Here is a 26071-nt window from a genome sequence, read left to right on the forward strand (position 1 = left end):
TCAATCTACTCATGGGCACCCACGGACCCCTGCGCCCACATCTTCAAAAGAGCCGCCGACACCATCGCACCCATACTCCGCCGCTCCCTGGCGACCGACTCGTTCCCAGACGACTGGAAACAAGCAGGTCAAACCCCTCCTGAAGAAACCTTTGACGGACCCCACCAACCTCAAACTACAGACCCGTCCCCCAGCTCCCGTTCCCAGCGAAAGTCAGAGAAAGCCATCAACAGCCAACTCGCCACATTCATCGACGAGCATAATATCCTCGACTCCTCCCAATCCGGCTTCAGAAAAAAAAAAACAGTACGGAAACCGCCCTCCTCGCCGCAACAGAAGACATCCGCACCCTACTGGACAAAGGAGAAACAGTAGCCCTCATAATCCACGTCCTCTCAGCGGCATTTGACACAGTCTCTCACCGCACCCTAATACGCAGACTCCTCGATGCAGGGATCCAGGACAAGGCCCTCAAATATATAAGCTCCTCCTTCTCCGGCAGAATGCAGCAGGTCAGACTCCCACCCCACTCCCCTTCCTCTCGGACCCTACACCGACCACCTGGGGTCCATCCTCAGCCCTTTGCTCTTCAACGTCTACATAGCTCCAATCGCCCCCATCATCAGAACCTACGGACTCAACATAGTCTCATACGCAGATGATACCCAACTCATCCTCTCATAATCAACTAACCCAACACCACCAGACAACTTTGAGAAGGCATGGAAGCCCTCGCCAAATGGATGAAAAACAGCTGCCTACAACTAAACAACCAACAAGATAAGTACTCATCATGGGCCCAAACCCCGATGCCTGAAACAACATCTAGTTGCCCCCCTGCCCACAGAAACCCGCCCACCACCACGGACCATGCACGCAACCTGGAAATCATCCTGTAGTCCGAGCACAAAATGGATCGCCAGATCAACTCAGTCTCGTCGTCCTGCTTCCACAACCTCCGCCTCCTACGTAAGACCTTCAAATGGACCCCCCTCGAACACAGAAAGACCATCACTCACGTCCTGGTCACCAGCAGACTCGACTACCACAAAGCACTCTACACCGGAATAAACAAAAACCTCACCCACAAGCTACAGAACATCCAGAACGCCGCCGCAAGACTGGTCCTCAACCTGCCAAGACACTGCCACATCTCCCAGCACCTGCGCACACTCCACTGGCTCCCCATCAAGGCCAGAGTCACCTTCAAGATGCTCACCCACACACACAAGCCCTCCACGACACTGGACCGGCATACCTGAACAGCCCACTCAATTTCCCCATCTCAATAACCACGGCCTTGTCTGACAGGCAATCTTCTCATTGATCCATATGCGTGCTCTTACATCTTTTTGGATTGATGTTGCAGGGATTTTATCTAGTCCTACCATTTTTTCCCCTCTAAGAGTTGTCATTTTTAGTGTCAGAGCGGTGTAAAAAAACTCTTATTTTGTCAAAAGAAAAAGGAAAATATGCACCACTAAGCCCTTTACATTAAGGCCACTAAGGCCTGCACATAGAGATCAGTAAGCGGCTAATAGATGGATGCCAGATTGAAAAAATGCTTTTGTGTTCTTTGGCCAGCAATGTCACGATGGGAGAGAAAGGAGGCCCATTAGGAAAGGAAATACAAAAGGCAGATTCATATATTGGAATAGATAATGGCAAAACAACAAGGTAACAGACCGTGGAGACCTTGACAGGGCCTGATCTGGTGGGTAAGTGGGCTGAAAAGGCCTATCTGTGAGTAAAATAGGGTCTGGAGTCTGACTGGGAGGATGGTTAGACTACAGAAGCTGCAGGGGCTTAGACACAAGGGGTTCAGGTATGAAAGATTTAACATGTATGATTAACAGTGATATGTTCTCTATGCAAGTCCTAATCATTTAAAGTAGCCATCTTCTTGGGGTCTGGAGGCGGGTGATGACGATGTCAGGGACTGTGTTGATAAAGAGATTCTCGAGTCCAAAAGGACTACAATAATTAATTGGAATGAAGGATGAGAGTAGGGGGAGTTTCAGAAGGTGAGTAGTGGCTATGATGGCCATCAGGAGGGAGCAGGATAGCAGGAATAGAATGAGGGGGATTGGTAATGGGGTGAGGTTAGCATGGAGAACAGGAGCCAAACTAGTAGGAAGCTAGCTGGAAAGGACACCAGACTTTGGTTTTAAGGGCTACAAAGGGAAAATTAAAAATGTGATAAATAGGTGCATTCTAAATTAAAATGAATGTGTTACAAAGATGGGAGATTTTGCTAATCGACACAATAAAAATATTAGCCCGTTATCCAGGTGTCATTTAGACTTTCAACGTCACTCTCTTTACATTGCTTTTCCTACCGTAAGTTACAGATATAACAGCTAACTTGATAGGATACCTAGTTGTAGAGGTTACTTTAGAAGGGAGGACGCATACTTCACTTCTACCACTCACCCCCTCCAGAACGCTGGATCTCCATCCAGAGGTTTTCGGTCCACCGAGTCTTTCCAAACCAGCACTCCTCCCACTGCTTAAGGGAACATGCAGGAGGTAAGCGACCAAAAGTATCAATGGAGTGTTTTAAAGTGGCTGTTTGAAAACAATAGAACAGCTTGGGAGGGTAAGTGTGTGTGGTTAATAGGTTGTAGTTTCGTAAAAACGCAATAAAAATGTGAGGTAACTTTAAAAATAACCTATAAGTCTCAACCAGAAAGTGACCAGCCATTCAGGCAATATGTGAAATGTCATAATGGGGGACATAAAGGCTCATACCGCATTTACAATTATGTGAAGTTGTCTTTTAATGACACTATGGCAGAAGATGATTCCGGTGGGCCAAGTCAATGTCAGATTTTTTAGTTTAGCCCCATATGATAATTATACATACAGTTAAGCTAGATGGACGTCAATTACGTATTAAATGGTTATTCCAAAAGTCTGAAATGGGTCCAGACCACGTGCCTGATACTCCTGCAGTAGGGGCTATATACGTTGCATGACAAAGCACAACATTCTTAACCACTGATCTACAGTCTTAGCACAGAGAATGTAACGCAGTCATCAAAAAAACTTGGATTTGTTCGGCAAACATCAATATTGCCATAGTAAGAAACTTTGTTGTCTGTGTAGCACTAGTCCCTGCAGTAACTGGTTAGATAAAATACTGACCTGTCCATTATAAGCCCATGAGGAATGTAGACGGTTTCCAAATCATTTGCATAATGTTTAGGTATGCAAAACAAGTCCAGGGCATAACCCTGTTCATCATCTTTCAGCTGAAAAAACAAAAAGAAAACCTGGTAAATACACGGAATTTAAAAGTTTTACTTTAATATAATATATATTTGTTTTCTTTGATCAGTGCATATTTACAACTACTAGACTAGAAACATCTGACAGCAAATTATTTGATAAAGGTAGCTCATAATATTTTAGCACACTTTTCTGCTGTGGTTGAAACATTTTAGGAGAACTTCATGAATAAGCACTGGCAAAGCCAATAGGTCTGGTAGTGGCAGTCAGCCTTCTGGCAATTCTCGTTTTGATTCATCATGGTTTTGGCAAAACTTTATTTGGTAATATGTAGGGGCCTCTTCAATCAAAATACATTTTTAAAAATGATTCACTACAGGCAAAAAAGTTTAGGGGAAAAGAAAACTCACACATTACCATGGACTCCATTCCATGGAACTGAAGGAAACTACTTTAACAAGGAACACATCCACAGACAAAGGGCAACACGCAGTACCTCATAGTGAAGTCAACCAATGTCTGAAGCGTATTGATACATTGCCCCTAAATGCATGCTGGAGCAGGTGGAAGGAAAATGTGAATGACACCAACAACAGACTAATGGGTGAAGTCTGGCTGAAACCCCTACAAATAACTAGGTTATACACATAATTTTAGTAAAATCAGAAGGTCTTAATTAACAGTCCTAATAAAGGTAATCAGTCTATCATTGGCTGCAAGCCGCTTGCTTCTGAGCGAGAATGAAAGAACGAAAGGAAAGAAAGAACGAACAAAAGACGGAAAGCAGTGTCTTGCTTTCTCTTTAGAACACCCGAGCACAAGTTAAACCAAGACAAAAAAACGTAAACACTCGAAAATAGGACCATACACATTTTAGAGTATCAAAACACAAACAAAGTTCACTTACTTTCCAAGAAAAGGGAAATATTTCTTTCAGCAAGTTCTCATATATCAAATGGCAATAATGCACATGTAAAATAAATGCATATAGTGAATGTATATACACAAGAATAAATGCATAGAAAGATAACTGAGTAAGTAATTAGAAGTTGGGATACTTCACCGGCTGTCTGTTTAGCATCATCCTTGCCAGCATGACTGGGTAACCCATTGACAGTCCCAGGCAGGAGTCTCAACTGGGCATGAAAGCCCTGGGCAGTGCGTCCACTCCCAGGAGAATTCCTGTCAAAAGCACTAAGAGGTCTCAAACAATCAATCAATCATGGCATTTCTAAAGCGCGCTACATACCCGTGAGGGTCTCAAGGCACTGGGAGGGGGGGGGGGGTTGGGGGGAGAAGAAGCTACTGATCGAGGAGCCAGGTCTTGAGATGTCTTCTGAAGGCCAGCAGGTCCTGAATCTGCCATAGGCTGGTAGGGAGAGCGTTCCAGGTCTTGGCGGCGAGGTAGGAGAAGGATCTGCCGCCGTGGTGGTTTTTCCGATAAGGGGAACTGTGGCGAGGGCGAGGTTGGCTGAGCGGAGGCTTGGGGTGGGGATGTGGAAGTTGAGACGGTTGTTGAGGTATGTAGGTCCGGTGTTGGCGAGTGCTTTGCGTGCGTGGATGAGGCGTTTGAAGGTGATCCTCTTGTTGACAGGGAGCTAGTGTAGGAATCTCAGGTGGGGTGTGATGTGGCTGCGTCGAGGGACGTCGAGGATCAGACGTGCCGAAGCGTTCTGGATTCGTTGTAGTTGTCTCAGGAGCTTGGTTGTTGTTCCTGAGTAGAGGGTGTTCCCGTAGTCAAGTCTGCTGGTGACGAGGGCCTGGGTGACGGTTTTTCTCGTGTCTGGAGGGATCCACTTGAAGATCCTGCGGAGCATTCGGAGGGTGTTGAAGCAGGATGCAGAGACGGCGTTGACTTGCCCGGTCATGGAGAGGGTGGAGTAGAGAATGACCCCCAGGTTGCGTGCGTGGTCTGTGGGTTCCGGGGCTGTTCAAAGCGATGTGGGCCACCAAGAGTCGTCCCAAGCTGATGGGGTGGGTCCGAGAATGAGGACCTCCGTCTTGTCTGAGTTCAGCTTCAGTCTGCTGTCCCTTCATCCAGTCGGCTACAGCCTTCATTCCTCTGTGAAGGTTGGCTTTGTCGGTGTGGGGGTCTTCGGTGAGGGATATGATCAGCTGGGTGTCGTCAGTGTAGGAGATGATGTTGAGGTTATGTTGACGTGCGACGTGGGCGAGCGGTGCCATGTAGATATTGAACAGTGTCAGGCTGAGGGAGGATCCCTGTGGGACGCCGCAGATCTCGGTGGTTTTTGAGCGAAAGGGTGGGAGGCAGACGCTCTGGGTTCTGCTGGAGAGGAAGGATGTGGTCCAAGCCAGGGCCTTCTCTTGAATTCCGGCGTCATGGAGGCGTGCTGATAGGGTGCAGTGGCAGACTGAGTCAAAGGCTGCTGATAGGTCCAGGAGAATGAGGGCGGCTGTTTTCTCCTTTGTCCATTAGGATCCTGATGTCGTCAGTTGCGGCGATGAGGGCGGTCTCGGTGCTGTGGTTGCTGCGAAAGCCGGATTGGGAAGGGTCCAGGATGTTGTTGTCCTCGAGGTAGCGGGATAGCTGTATGTTGACAATCTTCTCTGCCACTTTCGCCGGGAACGGGAGCAGGGAGATGAGCCAGAAGTTCTTGAGGTCCTTGGGGTCCGCCTTGGGTTTCTTCAGAAGAGCGTTGATCTCAGCGTGCTTCCAACTTTCGGGGAAGGTTGCCGTCTCTAAGGAGCTGCCAAAACTGCCTGCGCTGCTGCCCTGTGAACCGTGGCCCTGCGGGCGCACGCATATAGGTGGTGAACCCGGCGAGAATGTGATGGAAGATCTCCCCGTTTGCTTCTGGGTCTTGGGGGCAGAGCCTTCGGAGCCCAGTGCCCCTGCCAAGAGCTCCAATTGCGCCTTTGACTCAGAACCGGAGGTTATTTGTTGGCAGACACAAGGACAGAATGCCCTCCAGACAGTGGAATATACTCCGTGGCGATGCAGCTCCACTGGAGGCGATTTGCAGAGGCACCAGGGGGTTCTGTATACTGAGCAGGCGCACATCCTTGGTTACTCCTGAAAGACCCCCGGTGAGTGTTTCCCGAAGGGAGTACACGGGTTGGAGAAAAAGGCTTAAATGGGGGAGTTGGAGTGAAGGTGGTGTGGCCCACCACCAATAGAGGAGGCTTTGCGACCTGGCAGACTAAATCGGCTGCCCTACCCAACTGCACTTGGGCCTTACTATAGAGAACAAGAACTCTAGTAATAGTGATGTGGGGGCATACCAGTCACCTCCCACTTCTCTGGCCTGGAACGCCAAGGGGTTTTGACCTCAACACCCCGGATCTCATAGGGAGCCCGAGAAACGCCTACAGGTGCACCCTGCTGGGTCCCTAACGTTGCACAGGGAGGTATGCCAGAGTTTTGCAGGAAAAGGCCTGCAGTGGCTGTCAAGTGAACAAATGCACGACTGCAGTAAAAATCATTGGGGGCGACGGTCGGCCTTACTGTACACCCTTAAGAGCGCGATACTTCCCTAGGGAATACCGATTCCCCAGCAACGTCAGGATGCTGGGAGGAATCGGACAGTTGCAGCGAACCACACCTTTCTACACATGGGGAAGGTAACCAAGAAACACGGGCAGGGCGCCCTCAACCTGGGTTCAATCTCTGTCAAACCGATGAGGAAGAGGAGAATGAACTGCCCCCATGGAAGGCCCCCGCAAACTGGCCAACCCTATCTGGCATCATGCTGGCCATCACTGCCTCTCATGAGGTGCTGGAGACAAAGATAGATGCCATAGGTACTGATCTTAATCTACTTAAAGACTACCATTGCCGGTTGGCAGAAAGGCTGACAACCACCGAGCGCACGCTGACAGAAATATCCCCGGTAATTACAGCATTGCAACAATTGCTGGCCCCTAAGGAAAGAATAGTTTAGATCCTGGAAATGCAGGCAGAGGACAGTGAATATAGGTCCCACAAGAATAACCGTTATTGGGGTCCCTAAGCACACAGAGGGGACCACTATGATGGCCTATCTGGCAGCCTGGCTGTGTACAGAAGTGGCACCGGAGGGACTCCTCACTTTATGCCTGGGAGAAGGCGCACAGAGTACCAGCGCGACCACTAAGCCTGGCGCCACCCCGCGCCTGATAGTGGCTAGACTCCTCCATTTTAGAGATTTGGATTACCTTCTGGCGCAAGGCCGGCCGCGCTGTGACCTTCAGATAGATAACAGCAAAATGATGATAGTCCCAGATTTCACTCGAGAAGTGCAGAGACAACGACCCACCTTCCTTGCTGGCGAAAGGCACCTTTGTCAAATGAATGTGCCCTACACAATTATATTCCCAGCCCGTTTGCAGGTGTTCACACCATCTGGTGCCAAGTTCTTCCAGACCCCGCAAGAAGGTTGGACCTGGATCGAATGGGAAGACAATGTAGAAAAACAGGAAGTCAAGGCCGCCATTAAATCAACAGCCAGGAATAAAACACCTGGAACCAATAGCGTACCAGTTGATTTTTACTCTATGTATGTCAAAGTACTCGGACCCCAGCTGGTAGAACACTATAATCTAGCAAAGCAAGGAGGTTGACTCCCCTAAACCACAAGGGAGGCCCCGATTGTGCCACTGTTAAAGCCTGGGAAGCCGGCATTGTGCCACTGTTAAAGCCTGGGAAGCCGGCCTTCGATAAAATGGCCTACATACAATGCTCAATCTGGATTATAAGATCATGAGCAAAATACTAGCCACGCAACTTCTACCATACATGATGACCCTTATTCAACAGGATCAAGCAGAGTTTATAACAGGTCGTAACACAGCCCTCAATATTCGGTGACTCCTGCGAGTGTTGGAAGCTGATTCATATCATGAAGAGGGCACCATCTTCGCAGTAGATCTAGAAAAGGCCTTCGACAGCCTGAAATGGTCCTATCTATTTAGAGTGACGCAACGGTTCAGACATGACTCCGGCTTTGTGATATTAACTGCCTTACTATATATATGCAGCGTCTCGGACTAGAGTACGAACTGGGGGAATGATATTGGACAGCTACAGAGTGGACAGAGGTACTAGGCAGGATTGTCCCTTGTCACCCCTACTGTTTGCTCTAGTTATAGAGCCTATGGCCGCTCTGTCCTGAACTGGGATTCCCTACCAGGGAATGGAGGTAATGGGTAGACACCACCATATTGCTCTATATTTAGACGACTTCGTACTTTTTCTCTGAACCTTGAGGGAGGGTTTTGAAGGGGCAAGAGAGCTCCTTCCACATCTTGGAAGTGTATTGGGACTAATAGTTAACTGGAGAAAATCCTGCCTGTTGCCTACTGCAGTGGGTAGAGGTAGACCGGCCATAGTGGGCAAAGTGATATGGGAACCCAGATGCCTTCTCTACGTAGGGCTAAAAATGTAGTGGCTTCCTCTGGGACATTCAAGTCAGTCACTTCTTTATGACTCAGGCTTCGGTGCAAGGCACTACCTGCACTTAATAATTTACGATTACAATGGAAGAGAGACCTGGGGGGTTCCTATCGGAAATAAAAAGTCTGGGATTAATTAGTGGAGCATTTCCCTAAAGTGCCAAGAAATGCCCGGTTTCAATTGATAAACTTTAATATACTCCACATGCCACCTCTCACACCCAGACGGATAGATAATTTATATATTTTCATTTGTAGAGCGCATGGTTACACCAACGGTGTGTCCCCGCGCTGAGACATGGTCAGAAGAGAGACTATGGTTGCCGAGTACGTTTTATATTTTACCCTCAGTATTGGAGAATAGTCAGGTCTTTAGCTGTTCACTGAATACTTTCTCATTGGGTTCCAGCCTTAAAGCAATTTGAAGTGTATTCCAATTTTTGGCTGCCAGGTATCTGAAAGAGCAGGTTCCTGTGCCGGCTTTGAAGATTATAGGTATTTTTACCAATGCTAAGTCCAAGGACCTAAGGTGACATCCAGGAACGTATTTAGTCAGAAGAGGTTGCAGGTATTTAGGACCTTTCTGTGAGAGGATGCGGTGGCAGTAGCACATTGCCTTGAACTCTTGTTCTTGGCTCTTTTTTTCACTGGAACCCAGTGTAGGATATCCAGGGTCTTTCTAGTGTTTGTTCTCCTAGGAAGACTGAGAACCAAACGTGCTGCAGCATTTTGCACGCGCTGTAGTTTGGCTAGGCTTTTTTTTTAGGCCCCTAGGTACAGTACATTGCCATAGTCCAATTGAGATGTAATGACTGCATGGACTATGGTCTTTCTTGCTTGGGCTGGAAGTAGCTCTATGACTTTCCAAAGGGTTTTTATAATGCCGTAGCATTTCCTGGTTACCTTCTGTGTTTGGTTATCGAAGGATAGTTTGTGATCTAACATATGCCCAGGTTTTTTACCTCCGGCTTGGGGAGGGGAACTTGTCCTAGTACTTCCGGCCACCAAGCAGATGACCAAATGGTAGGTGTCTTTCCCACCACTAATACCTCCGTTTTATCACTGTTTAGTCGGAGGCAGTGGTTTGACATCCAGTCAGCTACTTCCTTAAGACAGTTACCAAAGCAGGCGGCCGCCTGACTTTTGGTTTGGGATAACTTTACAATTAGTTGAGTGTCATCCGCATAGGATACTATGGACACCTCATGCTTCTCCACACATTTGGCCAGTGGCCCCACATACAGATTGAAGAGTGTGGGGCTCAGGATTGATCCCTGTGGGACTCCCTGGGGCAGAGGATAGCTCTCGGACATGTGCGTTTTTTGGGTCACTTGGAAGCTTCGTTCGTCCAGGAATGAGATCAGCCATTTCAGGGCTGTATTTCTAATGCCGCAGGATTCCAGTCTCTTAAGTAGTTTTGGGTGTGAGACGGTGTCAAACGCCGTGCTGAGGTCTAGTAGGATCAGCGCGGCTGTTTGACCTCCGTCTACGTGTTGTCTCAGAGCCTCCGTTGCCATTAGTAGAGCTGATTCTGTTGAGTGTGCCATTCTCAAGCCTGACTGACAAACTGTTAAATGCCCCCAATGCAAGGAGATAGGGGCCAAATTCCTATTTTTCTTAGAGCTGCCCAGAGATGGGAAGCTTTTGGGGGACAGTGACAGATACCTTGGCCAAAAATAACCGAGAGGGAGGTTCACTGTATACCGGGGCATTGTTTGTTACATTGCCACACACTTCCAAGACCAAAGTGACCAGCAGATTCCAGTACCTGGCACTCATATTGGCCAAGAGAGAGATTGCCAGGCATTGAAAATCCCAGAAGGGGCCCTCCTTAGGGGGGTTGTAAAAGAGGTCATATGTTGACCGGATTATGAAGGGGCTATACGACAGAGAATCCAGATAGGGCTGAGGATCCTTGGAGACTGCCAGAGTATGGGAGGCATTGGTGACAGAACTGAAACACCCAGATTCCTCCTCCCTTGAGGAGGCACTAGAGACCCTCTGATATTGTACCCAACACATCTACCTGCACTGAGGAATTTCGCTCTGAAGTCACGTAGCTTGCCTTAGCAGGAGACATTAGAGGGGAGTCTAAAAGTATAGAAAACATAAATCGGCATAGGTCGCTATTCCACACCATTAGTTTGTTATATTTCCTGCATTGACAATAAAAGGCTGACTCAGCCGTGGCATGCCCAGAAGTAAGGGAGAGGAGTGAATAGTTAGTCTATTATAGTTTGATCTGCAACATAAACCTCCGAGGATTCTCACCTAGATATGGCTGGAAGGATACCTGCATTTGTGAATACATTTTGATGAGTATGATACATATCCATGGCTGAAATAATACTTATTCACACCAAGCCTGATCGAGAGAGAGATAGCCCTGACCATAAGATGACTGTAATTGCATATGTATTGTTGTATAATTGTGCATTGTTGCACCTGAGACCTGGTCTCATTTTGTAAACAATAAAAACTGTTTTTAAAAAAAAGTAAAAACACTAGCACTGAAGCAAACTAGATGTGTGCACGTGCTTCCTGGGAGCACAATGCAGTCACTCAAAGTGAAGTAAATCAGTAGTTTATGTAGGATGACCCACTGCCCCATGCTAAATGCTATAGTGAGCGGAAGCAAAATGTAAATGACAAGACTAATGGATCAAGAGAGGTGGCTGAAAACCCCAATATGCAAGTATAATACATATTTTAGTTTACAAAATAAAATTGAAAAAGGCAAAAGGTATTGGCTAATAGGATCTAAAATTGGCCATTAAATTCAATATCAACAAATCATTACTTTTCAGAGACTGGTAGCTGTGGTAAAGATTATGGGAGTGTTTTGAGACACTGACCCACTGTTAACCACTAGGCCAGCAGTGCTTATTCTGTGGTTTATGGAGCCCTGGGGGTCTATGAGGATTTATGGTTCAATCCTTTTTATTAGCAATTTTACAGAAAAAAACAATACCAGCAGCAGATTCACAATCACCAAGGGTAAACATTCTTAGGCGTAGCCTAACCTAAAGTGCTACTTTTGCGCTGGCCGAGCCTTACCAACCTCCTTAAAAATACCCCACCCTCCCTCACCCGCACATAGGGACATTTAAATTCTGCAGTCTTAGATGTATTTAGTGCTCCAAAGTTGCCGGTGGCAGAGTCTCCTCTAATAGGCGTAATAATCAAAGATATCTTGAGATCATGTTAATTCCCTAAATTTCCTGTGACCGATATGGGCTCCACAAGTCCACAAATTCAGTTCCGTTCCCAGCCAGAGACAGTTATCTTCTCCATATCTAGAATGTGCCAAAGCCTATGAAACCAAGTGGTGTGAGTCTGTGTAAGTTTTGGAAGTGCCCCAGAGGCTGAAGACGTTTTGGGTGGCTGTCCCCAGTGCCATACCTATCAGACTGCTGTGTTTAGATTTCAAGGAGTGTGTGAGTAGATTTGGGAGACCAAGCAGTATGTAGAGAGTGAAACACGAGAGTTGGCTATGCAAGTGTCTGTCTATGTCATCTATGACTTGAGTCCAATATTGTTGATGCTGCGGGCATTCCCACAATAAGTGCGTCCGAGTCCCCTTTGCCCTGCAGCCTCGCTAGCAGTTTGCACTTTGCGTAGGCTTGATCCTGTGGAGCCTTACTGAGGTGTAATAACAATGTGTAGCGATTTTAGGGAGGGTTTCAGTAATGGCGTTGCTGCTAGCTGTGTGGCGAGCCCTATATGAGATGTCCTCCCATTCCTTATTGGTCAGGGTCCGCACAAGTTCCCCCTCCCACAGAGCCCGTACCGCATTATGTGGATGCCCATTAGTTTGAAGCAGAAGTACATATAGTTCAGATATAATGCTTTTATCCAATGTTTTGGCAAGGAGAAATTTCTCATATTGTGTGAGGTGACGTTGCACATTGGGTCTATTTTGGGGATGTGTAATCCAATGTCGGAGTTGTAGGGAATGGAGTCTTTCAGATTCCCGGAGTACGTATTCTTCGCGCATCTGGGGAAAGGAAAGTATGCCCTCAGTGTCGAAGAAGTGGCCCATGGAGTGACAAGCAGATTGTCGTCATTCCGCATACCCAGTCGCCCCAATTCCCGGGGAGAAATCTGGATTGTCCAAAGGGGGGGGTCACCGGGGATGGAAAGGTGGTTAGTCCATTCCTAATGCTAGACTGGTCCCAAGCGGTCATAGTCACCTGTGTAACTGGCAAGAGGTATACATTTGGTGGTGTACAAGCTTTTGGTAGGAAGGGATCCAGTGGGATGTGCCGGCCACTGCCCTGTCCTGGAAGGGCCAGTGCTTTTTGGACTCAGGATGCCCCACTCCACCAGGTAGCATAGTTGCGCCGCCTGATAGTTGAGGTGAAGGTCAGGTATACCCAGAGCCACGGCCCCTGGGGGGATGGGTGGAGGGGAGAGGTAGCTTAAGGTCTTCCTTCATTCGCAGTACCTTGCCTTGCTAAATTAATTGAACTATTTTGGTCTGAAGTATAGTGATCATGCCTTGTGGAGGTAAAAGGGGGAGTGTTTGGAAGAGATATAGGATTTTAGGGAGAATCATCATTTTGGTTGCCGCCATCCTCCCCATCCAGGAAATCTGGAGGCATTTCCACCTTCCGAAATCAAATTGAATTGACTTTCCCGAAGCATTGCCTTAGTTGTTGTCTGCTGTTGCCTGGGTGGTGGAAGCGAGGTTGATTACTAGATAAGGGATCGTCTCAGTGGCCCATTGAATGGGGTATTGTTTCACGAGTTGTTCCAATAACTGGGAAGGAATGGAAAGATTAAGTGCTTGTGATTTCCTTACGTTGCTCTGAAAGCCAGAGGCGGCCCGAAGGACTCTAGCTCCCCCAAAAAGGCAGGCAACGAATCAGCCGGCCTCTTCAGGGTCGCCAGCACGTTGTCTGTGTACAGGGTGGTCGCAAATTCTCTGGGCTATTGGCTCCATGTACAGAACAAAGACCAGAGGGGACAGGGGACAACCTTGGAGAGTTCCCCTGTGTATTGGGAAAGGCGTGGATGTGTAGCCTTTAAGTCGAATTGTGGGCGTGGGTATACGATAAATGTTAAGGATTCGCGTCCCACGTTCCCCCCTCCCCCCCCCCCCCCCCCGACCCCAAAATGCACAAGAACCTGTTCCAGGTAAGACCGTATGAACACAGTCAAAGGCCTTTTCTGCGTCGACCACTAGTAACATGTATTCCCCTTGAGCACAGGTAGCTCAGTGTGGTCACAAGTATGCCTCCCGGGGATAAAGCCAGATTGATCTGGGTCTCCTAATGAAGGTATATGTTCATTGAGCCGGTGTGCTATAATGCCTGTAAATAGTTTGAAGTCTATATTTAGCAGGGAGAGGGGTCTGTATGAGCTACATTGCGTTTTGTATTTGCCAGGTTAGGGTAAAATTATGATGGAGGCTGCAAGCATCAAAGTAGGAATCGCTCCAGGTTCTGAAAAATAATTAAATAGTTTTGTCAAGATTGGCACTAAGACAGGGCAAAAGGTCTTATAGAAAGCTGCGGGGTATCCATCCGGACCTGGTGATTTGGCAAGTTTTAGTAGGGAGAGGGCTGCTGTGACCTCTATGCGGATGTCCCAATCTATGGACACCACTTCATCAGGGGTGTGTAGGGTGTAGTGCGCGCTGATTGGGGGTATCCAGCGTAAGCCTTGGGGTCTAGGGATTGATTTGCGTAGAGGTATGAATTGAAATCTTGTAATGTTTCCGCTAGGTCCTGGTCATTGAGGACCAGTTCTCCCCCCTGTCATGCGGATCGAGTGAACGCCCTGCTCTGGTCTCTTGACTAGCAGTTTGCTTGCTAGGCGACGCCCACACTTATTCCCCCCCCCCCCCCCCACCCGACATAATAAGAAGGTCGCAGGCAAAGGGTGGCATATTTCGCTATATCCAGATCTATTGCTAACAGTTGAGAACGAGTGTTAGCTAGTTGGTGCCACACCATTGAGGTGCCAGTGCGTTGGTGGATACACTCTAGCTCTTGGATTTGTTTGGCAAGGTCTTCTCTCCTTTCCCTGCGGATTTTATTGTCCAATTCCCTGCGGATTTTATTGTCCGATGAGGATTACTATAAATTCCCTCTTTATGACTGCTTTAAGCATTTCCCATAAGACCGCTGGTGAGATTTCAGGGGTGTCGTGTGTGAGGTAGTTGTTGAGTGATTGCTGGCGTGCTTTATAACCTCCTGATAGTGAAGCAAGGTGTCGCGCAAGCGTTAGAGCCTTGTGGGGTGGGGGATCATTGGGGGAGGGAGGACATTGAAATCGTAACTGCCCCGTGGTCTAATGGAGCGTCTGTGTGCATTTCTGTATCTTTTGTGAGCGTCTGAATCCCCTGCGTGCCCAGGAAGTAGTCTAGCCTGGCATAAGTTTTATGTGCATTGGAGTAAAAAGGAATATTCCTTACCCTGCGGGTTATTAGTCCTCCATAGGTCTACCAGTCCCAGATCCTTGAGCCATGCGTAATCCTCGCTTAATAAGGCTCTAGCCTGACCAGGTTTCTGACCTGATCTTTTCAATGATTTATCAAACACCAGGTTGAGGTCCCCTCCCACCAGCACCAGGCTATCCCCTGTCTTTAATGCCCTCTCAAGTGCGTAGTGTAGGAACTCTTCGTGCCTTTCGTTGGGAGCGTATATTGAGCCCATCACCAAGGATCTACCAGCAAGGATGAAGCGATATACAAGAAGTTTGCCTCTAATCTCTTCAACTTTCTGTTCCACCTTTCCCCGAAAGGAGTTCGCCACCAATAGGGCCAATACTGCTGTTTTAGAAGGGGAAAAAAAAGAAATATTGCTGGTGGAAGGCCCTGGATCTAAGCCGACGACAGTCTCCCACAAGGAGGGGAGTCTCCTGCAGGAGGTAGATGTCCACTCGTGTACACTTCAGATAGGTAAGTACTGCCCTGCGCTTGATTGGATTATTGAGGCCACGTACGTGAAGTGTGACAATTCTAACAGGAGTAATCATAGAATTTTAAGGGGATGCTGTATATTGCTGAACAGATTGCCACCACATTCCCAGGGGAATGTGACCAAAGCGGGGTATACACATACTAAGTATGTGGCAAAACTAAGCCCTCTTAACTCCTGTTTATGTGGCATAAAACAAAGCCTGTATAGGTAAAGGCTGTTGCATGATACCTGTAAGTGGCATGGACCGATATGCTCCCCTACTCGAAGAGAGTCTAGCTGCTTATGCCACAGTTAGGGGCATACAACAAGGCCTGTGGGGTTAACGGCTATAGTGTGATCAAGGTAAGTAATACAGAACGAAATACGGTTGTAATTGAAGCATGTATAGCTGCTTCTTATCTGCGTAACTGTTGTGTGGTCAGAAAAAGAGATCAAGACCAATGTGTGGTCATTTTTGTCGAGAAGGAAGCATCCCATACCTGGGTGGGCGAGGGTTCTTGCCCTAAAGAAAGTCTTCTCCCACATACAATAATAACATTCCTCCCCCTTTTTACCAGACTTACAGATTGTTTACGGAGTAGTACTTGCCTGGTTGGGTTTCTCACTCCCATTAGACCCCCTGTGTGTATTTAAGTACTATACCTTGCCATCTTAAATTCGAGGACGCCAGTTTCTGCCCTTCTTTGCCACCAGCTGCCTGCCACACAGGGGACTCAATCCCCCAACGTGCTTTGCGGCCACCGACGGATCCGTTTCACGTCAGGAGGTGCATAATCTCATCACCGGGCTCCCGCAGCGCGGGACACGTGCAGGCATGCCCGGCACAAGGGCGGACCCGTCTGCGCCCGTCAGAGCCTGGAGGAGGCTGGGCTGGGCCACCCCCTAAGGCTGGTATTGCAGATCCTTGGAGTCAAGGTCGGAGTTTATTTTTTATTCTGGAGAGCTTTATCTTTACCGAAGTACCTATAAGCTCCTACTGTCCCCTGGGGGTGCTCGCAAATCCTAACCACCACTGACTTTTTCCCCACTACGATCTCACTCCGGCTGAGGTTGGGCACTTAGACTAGGGCCCAGTCAGTGGGTCGATGGTGGCCAAAAGTCTGCAAGATTACTCAAACGAGCAACTTGTAAACATGGAAAAGCTCACCTGCGTGGGGAAAAAACAACCACAACTTGAGAAGTTGAGATGGGGGGGGTTCCTCGCAAGGAGGCATTGAGTGGCCAACCTGGGTACATAAATTGGTGATGGATCTGCAGGCCCAAGTGAGGGTTATTGTAAAGGACATACTGAATACTTTGATGGAGCGGGTAGACAAGCTTGCATTATTGGTTCAAAGTTGGGTTGGTAAGACTGAGGCAATTTTAAGGGGGAATGAGTCTGTAAATTATTTCGAAAGTACAGACAGCCTCTTCCAGCACCAGGCTGGAATCCACAAGTAAAACACGCCCCCATCCCAATCCAAAAACACAATAGTCAGGATGGAGCATGTAAACGGCAGAATAGCCCAGCCACACTAAGAATAGATGACACCATTGACTGCCAGGGGCAAACCCAAGGGACTGAGGAAGGGAGAAATCATAGGTCCCATATGGCAAGGTCACTTGTTTGTGAATACTTCCCACACGGGATTAGTCACAGAGGCGGTGCGAAGTCTGCCCCACGAGAAGAAAACAATGAAGCAAGGCCAGTTTTGCCATTCATCAATCTCCCCTTGGCCTCAACACCATACGTAATCATTCTACCTGGTGTCCCAGACCCGAATGAGGGTTCCAGGGAATCTCATTCGGCACTAAAAAATAAATGTATATTTTGGTTGACCAAGCATTGACAATTTTCCTATGAGAATGGAGACTAAATACTCATGACATGTAGGGTGGGATGGGTCGGCTAGAGGCCAAAAGACGTCGCAAGGGACTGCGTTGTGTCAACTTCAGGTCCCCAATGCCAGTACAAGCACTCCTAGACGGGAATGTGGATGGGGGTATAGGTCTCTCCCACTGGGCTATTTTTATCCTCAGGACTTAACCCACTTAATAGAAAGCAGGATGTCTCTGAGAAGGGGGCGTGGAACCAGACTAAGCAACACACTACTCTGGGACAGACTCGCCACAGTCCACTACTTTGAAATCTACTGCTCTCTAATAGATTCGACCCTTTAGAAATGTAGATTGACTTGCACGTACAGTACACAGTTTTGTGAGTTCCGAACTGCAATGGGAGTACTTGGGTGGTTTAACTCATAAGGGGCAGTCCACCCAGGGGCATGGGTATCCAAAGCATAAAGGGGAAGAGGCTGTGGTCCAGGTGGAGGGAGAGAGCGGAGTAGAAAACAGAGGATGAAAGGGGGGCCCTACCATCCAAATACTTCCCGACCAACCGCTGAAGAGCACACAGGTATCCAAACTCAAACGTGGGTGACCGCAAACCCCCCAGCTAATACAGCTGACCACCCGGTCGTAAGTAATGGCCCACAGACAACAGGGTTGGAGGCGATATAACCCACTACCCCAAGGTCACGCAACGAAGCATGGTGCCCAGAAATGTGCACAGGCCCTCCAAGGCTACGGTTGCTTTCCTGGAAAATAGCACGACTAACCTCCAAACTGGACAACCCAGAATGGGGGTCATTTAAAAGGACAACATGAGATCTGCATGTTCCAGGAAGCCAGGGCGGACAAACACAGAGTGGGCTACGACTCATTTAGCATAACAGCCACTAGTGTGGGTAGGGGTAGGCCATCAGGGGGACTATGCACCTTGGTTGGGGTGCATCTGGGTTGTTCAGTGAAACAGATAGAGACATCATCACGCAATATCCTTTGTATTTTTCTGACCTTCCCTACGAAGGTCAGAATTGCACTGATAAATGTCTATTCATGTCCAGTCCATTATGTCCAAGAATCACCAACTCTTGACCAACTGACCGCCCTTCTCCTAACAATCCCTGACAACTTTGGGTAATTATAGGCAGGGACTTTAACTGCCAGTTTAAACCAGTGAATGGCCTGGTCACAGGTAATCGAAGCGATGAGGACCTTCACTTGGCCATTCCAGAGCCAAACATTCTTCCAACACGGCGTGGTCTCCATTAGTGTTGCAGATTAACACCCTCACACTGAACCTCTCATTAAGAGTGTGCAATAGTTGCACCAAATCTGATACACCTGGGAATTACACCTTTAACAGACCGGGGCAATCCTCTACCATACATTATATTCTGGTCGACAAAACCTTGATATAGGGCGTTTGACTTTAAAATCATGCCCCGCTTTGATAGTGATCACAGCGCTCTTATAATAGAGGTATCTTCACCTTGTGATAAGAATGCATCTGAAGTGGGGGCGTGGATTGCAGCATGCCGAGCTAGACGTGCGGCTCGGGAGCTCCCGGCCGCCGATACCTTGATCCGTCCGAAAACACATGCCACATACGTGAAAAATACCTGTCAAAGTGCGGAGGGGAACACCGAAGCTGCGACGCTGTCGGGAGAGACCCGCTAGAGCGGTGGGAGCCCGGAATCAGCACTCTGCCTGGCTGGAGACAGAGTGGGCCGTGAGACCAAGATGGCGCCACGGGCTCGGCAGTAACACCGGACCAACGCCGGACACCCGGGAGCGGCCTGCGGCAGCCGGGAGGTCGGCGGGTTGACACCGAAACGACACGGTGCAGGAGGAGCGAGTGTGGCAGCCCGAACACCCGCTACGACCGATCCCAATTCCCGGCCGCACCTCATCAATATGGCGGCGTGAGGAGGGAGAAGTGCCCGGGAGCCTGCACCCGAGGGAACCGCCACAGCACGAAGCTGACCCCAGTCGGAGCCTGTGTTCCCCAGCGGCGGCGGCCCCCCTGACGGAATCAAGTGAGTGTTGGGAACCCCCCCCCCCCCCAGAGTCCGACAATACCTACCCAAGATGGCAGCTTGAATTAACGGCGGAGCTCGGACGGAGCTCGGGAATTACCCAGGGGGGGCCCGGCCTGCTTGGAAAGGGTGCGCGCTGTCTGGAGGGGGCCCCCGCATGATCACGAGGGAGCAGGTGAGGCGGGAAGCGGCTCCAAACCTCCTACACGTACCTGGCCGCCCTTTACAAACATGGCGGCCAGGTAAACGGAACCCGCGCTTACAGGCAGCGCGCCCAGGAGAAGGACCAGGGCTGGCCTAGAGACAGGGGGGACAGACACAGGTGGAAGTGCCTGCGGACCTTGTGGGTGTTAAGCGCCAGCAACAAGGAGTCAGCCCACACACACCCCTGCGGACACCAGGGGGGGGGCAGCCCAGGATACGGCGACTACGGTGTGGCTTTGCGCTGCCAGTGTTGCAGGTTCAGGAGGACGGCGATGCCTCTGCCCGGGACTGTTGGGAGATCCACGATTTGAATATTCGCCTGTCCCCGCATCCCTGCAAGACCTAACCTCCACGGCCAGACGACCTTCCACGATCATCAACGGGGGGGTCGACAGCCTGGCGGGATATTCTCACAGAGCGCCCAGGAGGGCGCTGGGGGCTTGTGGAGCAGGAGTGACAGCGAACTCAGCGCGGCACAGCAGTGTAACTCTACAATAGGTCTCCGGTGCGGGGGGGGGGGGACCAGTGAGCGGAGGGCTGGAGCACGTAGATCCGCACCCGGAACACGGTAAAGGCTCTGGTGGCAGTTACACGCCGTTAATACGGTCATACAGACGCTACTGAGCAGTGCCCGGAGGTGAGAGGAACGCAGCAGCACCAGAGGCACATAGCCCGACCGCAAGCGACCATGGGGAAAAAAGAAACTATCCCCAAATCCTTGAAACAAGGACCTATGGAAAACTTTGCAACTTCCCGCCCGGGGAGGGAGAACACCAGCACAGCGCAGGAAAGGCCAATAGACACTGGTAGACTTCTGGGAGCTATTCAAGCGTCGAGATCCGACATCCAGGAATCGAGAGCGGCTCTGGAGGTCAAGATAGGCGAGGTGGGGTCAGAGGTCACCCTCCTGCGACAGGACTTCAGGAACTTGTCGGCTCGAGTCACTGAAACTGAAACACGAATTGGGGAAGCGGAAGACTCACTCACCACGCTCCGAAAAGACATGGTGGAGCTCCAAGCATCGCACAGACAACTCCTTTGGAAGGTGGATGATGCGGAAAATAGGGCACGCCGCAACAACCTACGCTTTGTGGGCTTTAGAGAAGGGATCGAGGGGAACGATATGGCAGCCTTCCTCCACACGTGGCTGACTACGACCTTCCCTACGGCACGCTTTTCGGCGTGCTTCGTGATCGAAAGAGCGCATAGGGCACTTCTGGCAAAGCCCCCGGAAGGTGCAAGACCTAGGCCAGTGATAGCACGCTTTCTGAACTTTGCAGACAGGGACATGATCCTTCGGGAAGCCAGGAAATGGGGGGAGATCCGGCTAGAGAACACTAACATCATGATCTTCCCGGACTACAGCCAGGAGGTCCAGAAACAGCGACGCCCCTTCGACCTGGTGAAGGCAAAACTGAGGGCACTAAAGATCACCTACATGCTGCTCTTCCCTGCGAAACTCAAGGTTATTTACAAAGAGAAATCGATCTTCTTTACCCACCCTGAAGATGCATGGCAGTGGCTTGAGGAGAGGCCGATCCTCAACAGCAGGGAGGCGGCAGGACGCGAGGAGATGGACAGGTCGCTGAGGGAGAGGACGCAATGGGGGCTCCCAAAGCCACAACGGCGGAAATCCAGAAGACTGCATTCTCGCACTCCTGGGACACCATATCAGGCCCGCACATCCGCGGGTGCAAGGAGAGGGCGATCGGAGTCACCGAGGGAGTCCTCCACTGCGGGCTCAAGAAGATAAGTCGTTCGTCAATCTACCCTCTCGGAAGGAGACGGCGAAGATAGAGCGGAGGAGGGAGAATTGGAACCTGAGGAGGTAGAGCCGAGGGAGGATCAGGACTCTATGCATCCACTGGAGAAGGAGATCCATCATCTGGAGCAGGACCCTTCGGACAAGAATAGCGGAACTGACTCAGCTACACAAGACTCACACTCATGAACATTGACCGCGTGGCATACCAGAGACGGCGGCCGGGGGGCCCGGAGACACGCAAGTTGACAATCCCCCTTTGTTATTTTCACTCTGTCCAGTGTGTATGTTCCTTGAATTGGTTAGAAATTGGGCTAGAAACGACACTGGGCCTAGTGCCCCCACAACACATCACGTTGGGGGGAACGTTGAGGGTTAGTTAAGTGAGGGGAGGAGAGGGTGGGCGACAGACCGTCTGAAAGCTTTGTCCTATACTGGGATGAGTCTGGAAGGGGAGGGTGGTGGGGTGGAGGTGGGATCAAGGGGGGCCAGAGTTACAATGAGTTGGGGGGGGGAGGGGGAACAAGGTTGGGGGGGAGCCACAGTTGGGGGAAAGCCACGAAAGCACGGTTTGACACTCCATCCCAGACACCCACCATCTGCACCGCGAACAGCTGAGAATCAACCCACACAATGGCAGGTACACTAGCAACACAGACTAGGGTTGATGGGGGACTCTCCATTCTAACGTGGAACGTGAATGGCCTAGGATCAAAAGTTAAACGGGGACTAGTGAATACATACCTTAAGAGACTGACACCGGACGTCATCCTCCTGCAGGAGACTCACCTCAAGGGTGACAGATGTGCATTTATAGCGAGAGGTAGACACAGGGTCCTAGCACACGCAGGGTACACCTCAGACTCCAGGGGAGTTGCGATTTTGGTTAAAAAATCTACACCATTCTGCGTCACACGCACATGGAGTGACCCTCAGGGTACATACGTGGGGGTACAGGGGACATGGAGGAGACAGCGCTACACTATAGTGTCGGTCTATGCACCGCCGAAGCTTCAACCGCGTACGCTTCCAGCGATCACATCAATTCTCATCGACACAGCAGACACCATACAAATAGTGGGAGGTGATTTCAATGACGTGATGTCAGACGAACTAGACCGTACGGGACAGCCACGCAGAGGGGGAACGCAGACGGTTCTGGGGCAAACGATGGCCACGATAGGACTCACCGACACATGGCGATGGCGCCAACCTACACAAACCGCTTACTCCTTCTACTCTGGGGCTCACAAAGTCTTTTCAAGGCTAGACTATATTTTCATGGCAAGGCAACACCTAACGGTAGATGATGAACTGGAATACAAAGTGAGGGGTATTTCAGATCACTCACCCCTGTACGCGAAGGTAGGTGGGGCAAGGCAGAGGAGAGGCACTGAATGGCGCCTGGCGGCTTGGGAGCTCCAATCCCCGGAATTTGCACGTGGCGTCAGGGCTGACATCAAGGTGTACATAGCTGAAAATGAGGGGTCAGTTTCCTCAGGGGTAACCCTCTGGGAGGCGATGAAACCGGTACTAAGAGACAGAATTCAGGGAAGGTTGAAAGAGGCAAGACAGAGACAGCAGGGGGAGGTGGCAGACTTGGAAGCCTCCATCCTGAACCTGGAGGGGGACTACCAGGCACATAAAGGGGCAGACACGTTGCGATGACTGCTGGATACCCAACGACAGTATAGGGAGATGGTCTCGAACGAGGCAAAGACACAGTCGCTGGCAACCTTACATCGTTTGTACGATGTGGGGGACAAATCAGGTAAGCGCCTGGCTAAGCAGGAAAGAACGGGACGCAAGATGGGTGGAACGAATCAAAACGGAGGACGGTGGTGTACCGATGTAGGGATAGCGGAGGCATTCGCGACCCATTACGAACGATTTTATAAAGCCAAAGACCTGGGGGACGTAGATGTGGCATTACAGTATCTGGAACAAATGGAGATACCAACACTATCTCCTGAGTCCAGCTTGGTGCTGGAAGCCGACATCACACTCGACGAGATAGCAGAAGCCATAGCGAAACTTAAATCAGGCAAGACGCCGGGGCCCAACGGGTTCCCGGCGGAATTCTTCAAGAAGGCCTCGGACCTCCTGACACGCCACCTTAAAAACCTCCTTACTGAATCATATCAGCAGAAGTCGCTGCCACCAGACCTCGCGTTGGCCACCATCGTGCCGATCCACAAAGAGGGCAAACCCAAAGAGGACTGCGCATCCTATCGCCCCATTTCTCTCCTTAATATGGAAGTGAAGGTGATAGCGACCATCTTAGCAACTCGCATGAGAGCGGTGCTCCCAGACCTTGTCCATATGGACCAGTCGGGGTTTCTCCCTGATAGAGCGGCAAAGCTAAACCTTAGGCGCACCCACAACTGGTTGCAAGCGGTCAAGGAGAGAAGCGAACCGCATTGGTTCCTCTCACTTGATGCAGAAAAAGCGTTCGATGCGGTGCATTGGCCCTTCCTCATGGCGGTACTCCAGCGGTTTGGCTTCGGACCGAAACTCCGTGACTGGATACAGCTCCTATACAAGGCCCCGAGAGCAAGAGTGAGAGTGAACGGGAGACTACCTCGCGAATTCAAGGTCGAACGGGGCACGGGACAGGGATGCCCGCTGTCCCCCCTGCTGTTCACACTTACCATCGAAATCTTAGCAATTAACATTAGACGGCACCCGGACATCCATGGCTTTTCACTAGACCCCTCAGTAGTTGTACAGGAAAAAATATCACTCTACGTGGACGATGTGCTCCTATACATTACCAACCCCGACATAACAGTGCCAGAGTTATTTCGGGAACTGGGCAGCTTTGGAGCAAGAGCATGCCACACCATAAACTGGCACAAGTCGGTTCTCTACGACCCGCAGGGGAGGGAGCAATGGGGAGATATCCCCGAACGCCTGGTCACTACCTCCACAGGTTTTCAATACCTGGGAATATATATTACCCTAGACAGGAAACTCTCATTCTCCAAAAATATCGACAGAATCATGGGGAACACGGTGCAGGACATGGACAGATGGAAACGGTTGCCGCTCACGCTCCTGGGCCGGGCGGCGATGTACAAAATGATTACCCTGCCTACGTTCCTATATGCACTCCAAAATGAATACTACCCACTCCCGACCAATACGATACAAAAGATACATGCAGATCTTCGCACCTTTTTATGGCTGGGGAAGCAACCGCGTATAGCCCTACAGACGCTCCAACGACATCAATATAGTGGGGGCATTTCTCTACCCAATTGGGAGGCCTACTACTGGGCGGAACACCTGACCCCGATAAACGACTGGATACATGTCCCAGCGGACCACCCGACGTATACCCTCGAAAGACATACACTGTCACACAGAAACATTCTATATTATCTGTATGGTGGTAGGATTAGGACGTCGCTACTACCTGCAACGATAATCACACTGAAAGCATGGCGGCAGGCGACCAAACGTACGGGATGGGAGGGAAAACCCACCAGACAAACGCTGTTGTGGCATTGCCAGTGGCTGATAGAACTTGGTAAGCTCAGGGGCTTCCAACGGTGGGACGATATCGGTATATCACACATAGGTGACGTGATTTACAGGGGGGAATTGAAGTCATTCCAGACACTCAGGACTGAATTCGGCTCCACCACTCAACTGTTTAAATGCACACAATTGCGACATGCCTGGAGGGCACAAAATGTTTCACCTACAGACATACCTGAATATGCACCACTGGAGGGCAGACTCCTCCAGGAACATATAATGGGTAAAGCTGTCTCCCCCACCCACAAAACCCTGACTAATAATATGCTGGGCGACCTGGCGAGACGGAGGGGCGTGTGGGAGGCAGAGGTGGGTGAGATGGAAGATCTAGACTGGGAGATGGTCCTCATGCACCCCCGTGAGGTAGCGATCAAATCCAGGTTACGTCTCATTCAGTTAAACGTGTTGCACAGGACGTATTTTGATAGAGTGAGACTACTCAAAATGGGGAAAATAGTAGACTCCACATGCCTTAGGTGCGGCCGTCAGCAGGCGGACTTCTACCATACCATATGGCAATGCACACACATACAAAACTACTGGACACACATCTTTACTGAACTGGGGGAGGTTCTAGGGGTGCAACTCACACAGGAGCCTAAGCTAGCCCTACTGGGCATGACCACCGAAGTAGACCTGCCTCGACCTCTGCTCATTTTTCTGGTACTAGCGCTGGTGGTTGCCAAGCGAGACACAGCAAAATACTGGGGGGCCGCAGCACCGCCAAGCATTGAGGAATGGAGACGGGGGCTGGACCTCTACATGGCAGCGGAGAGGGTGACTTATAAGGCAAGAGGGTGCCCCAAAAAATTCCGGAGAGTGTGGGCCAAGTGGAGGCAGTATCATGGTCTGGAGGGAGGGCAGAGAAGGGGGGACCTGGAGGGAAGGAGAGGAGTGCAACATAAAATGTGATGAACAAGGACCTGTATTCACTGTGACTACAAGCTACGAGGTACCGTGGGAATGTGGGAACAGGTTGTGAACTAAATTTGTTAAAGATTGTGGTTGCGGGGGGGGGGGATGGGATGGAGTGGGAAGGGTTGTGCAAAAATATGTCGATGTAAGCAGAGAGCGACCCTCGACAGCAACCCAAGGTGTGATACGTGGCACGGCAGAGGATTGTCGCACTTGCGACAGTTAAGTTGAACAGT

At 49.9% G+C, this 26071-nt stretch overlaps 1 protein-coding gene across 2 annotated transcripts in view; it reads right to left on the reverse strand.

Moving 5' to 3' along the window:
- LOC147718709 (hypoxanthine-guanine phosphoribosyltransferase) overlaps window positions 1-26071 on the reverse strand; it is a 451506-nt gene that overhangs the window by 332440 nt on the left and 92995 nt on the right. For both annotated transcript variants that reach the window (XM_086918683.1, XM_086918682.1), the window contains exon 2: window positions 3148-3254. In XM_086918683.1, the coding sequence (XP_086774809.1) occupies window positions 3148-3254 (107 nt within the window). The remainder of the gene's footprint in view (window positions 1-3147; window positions 3255-26071) is intronic.

The sequence above is a fragment of the Lissotriton vulgaris genome, chromosome 4_1 (genome assembly GCF_964263255.1).
Source record: "Lissotriton vulgaris chromosome 4_1, aLisVul1.2, whole genome shotgun sequence".
Classification (NCBI taxonomy): domain Eukaryota; kingdom Metazoa; phylum Chordata; class Amphibia; order Caudata; family Salamandridae; genus Lissotriton; species Lissotriton vulgaris.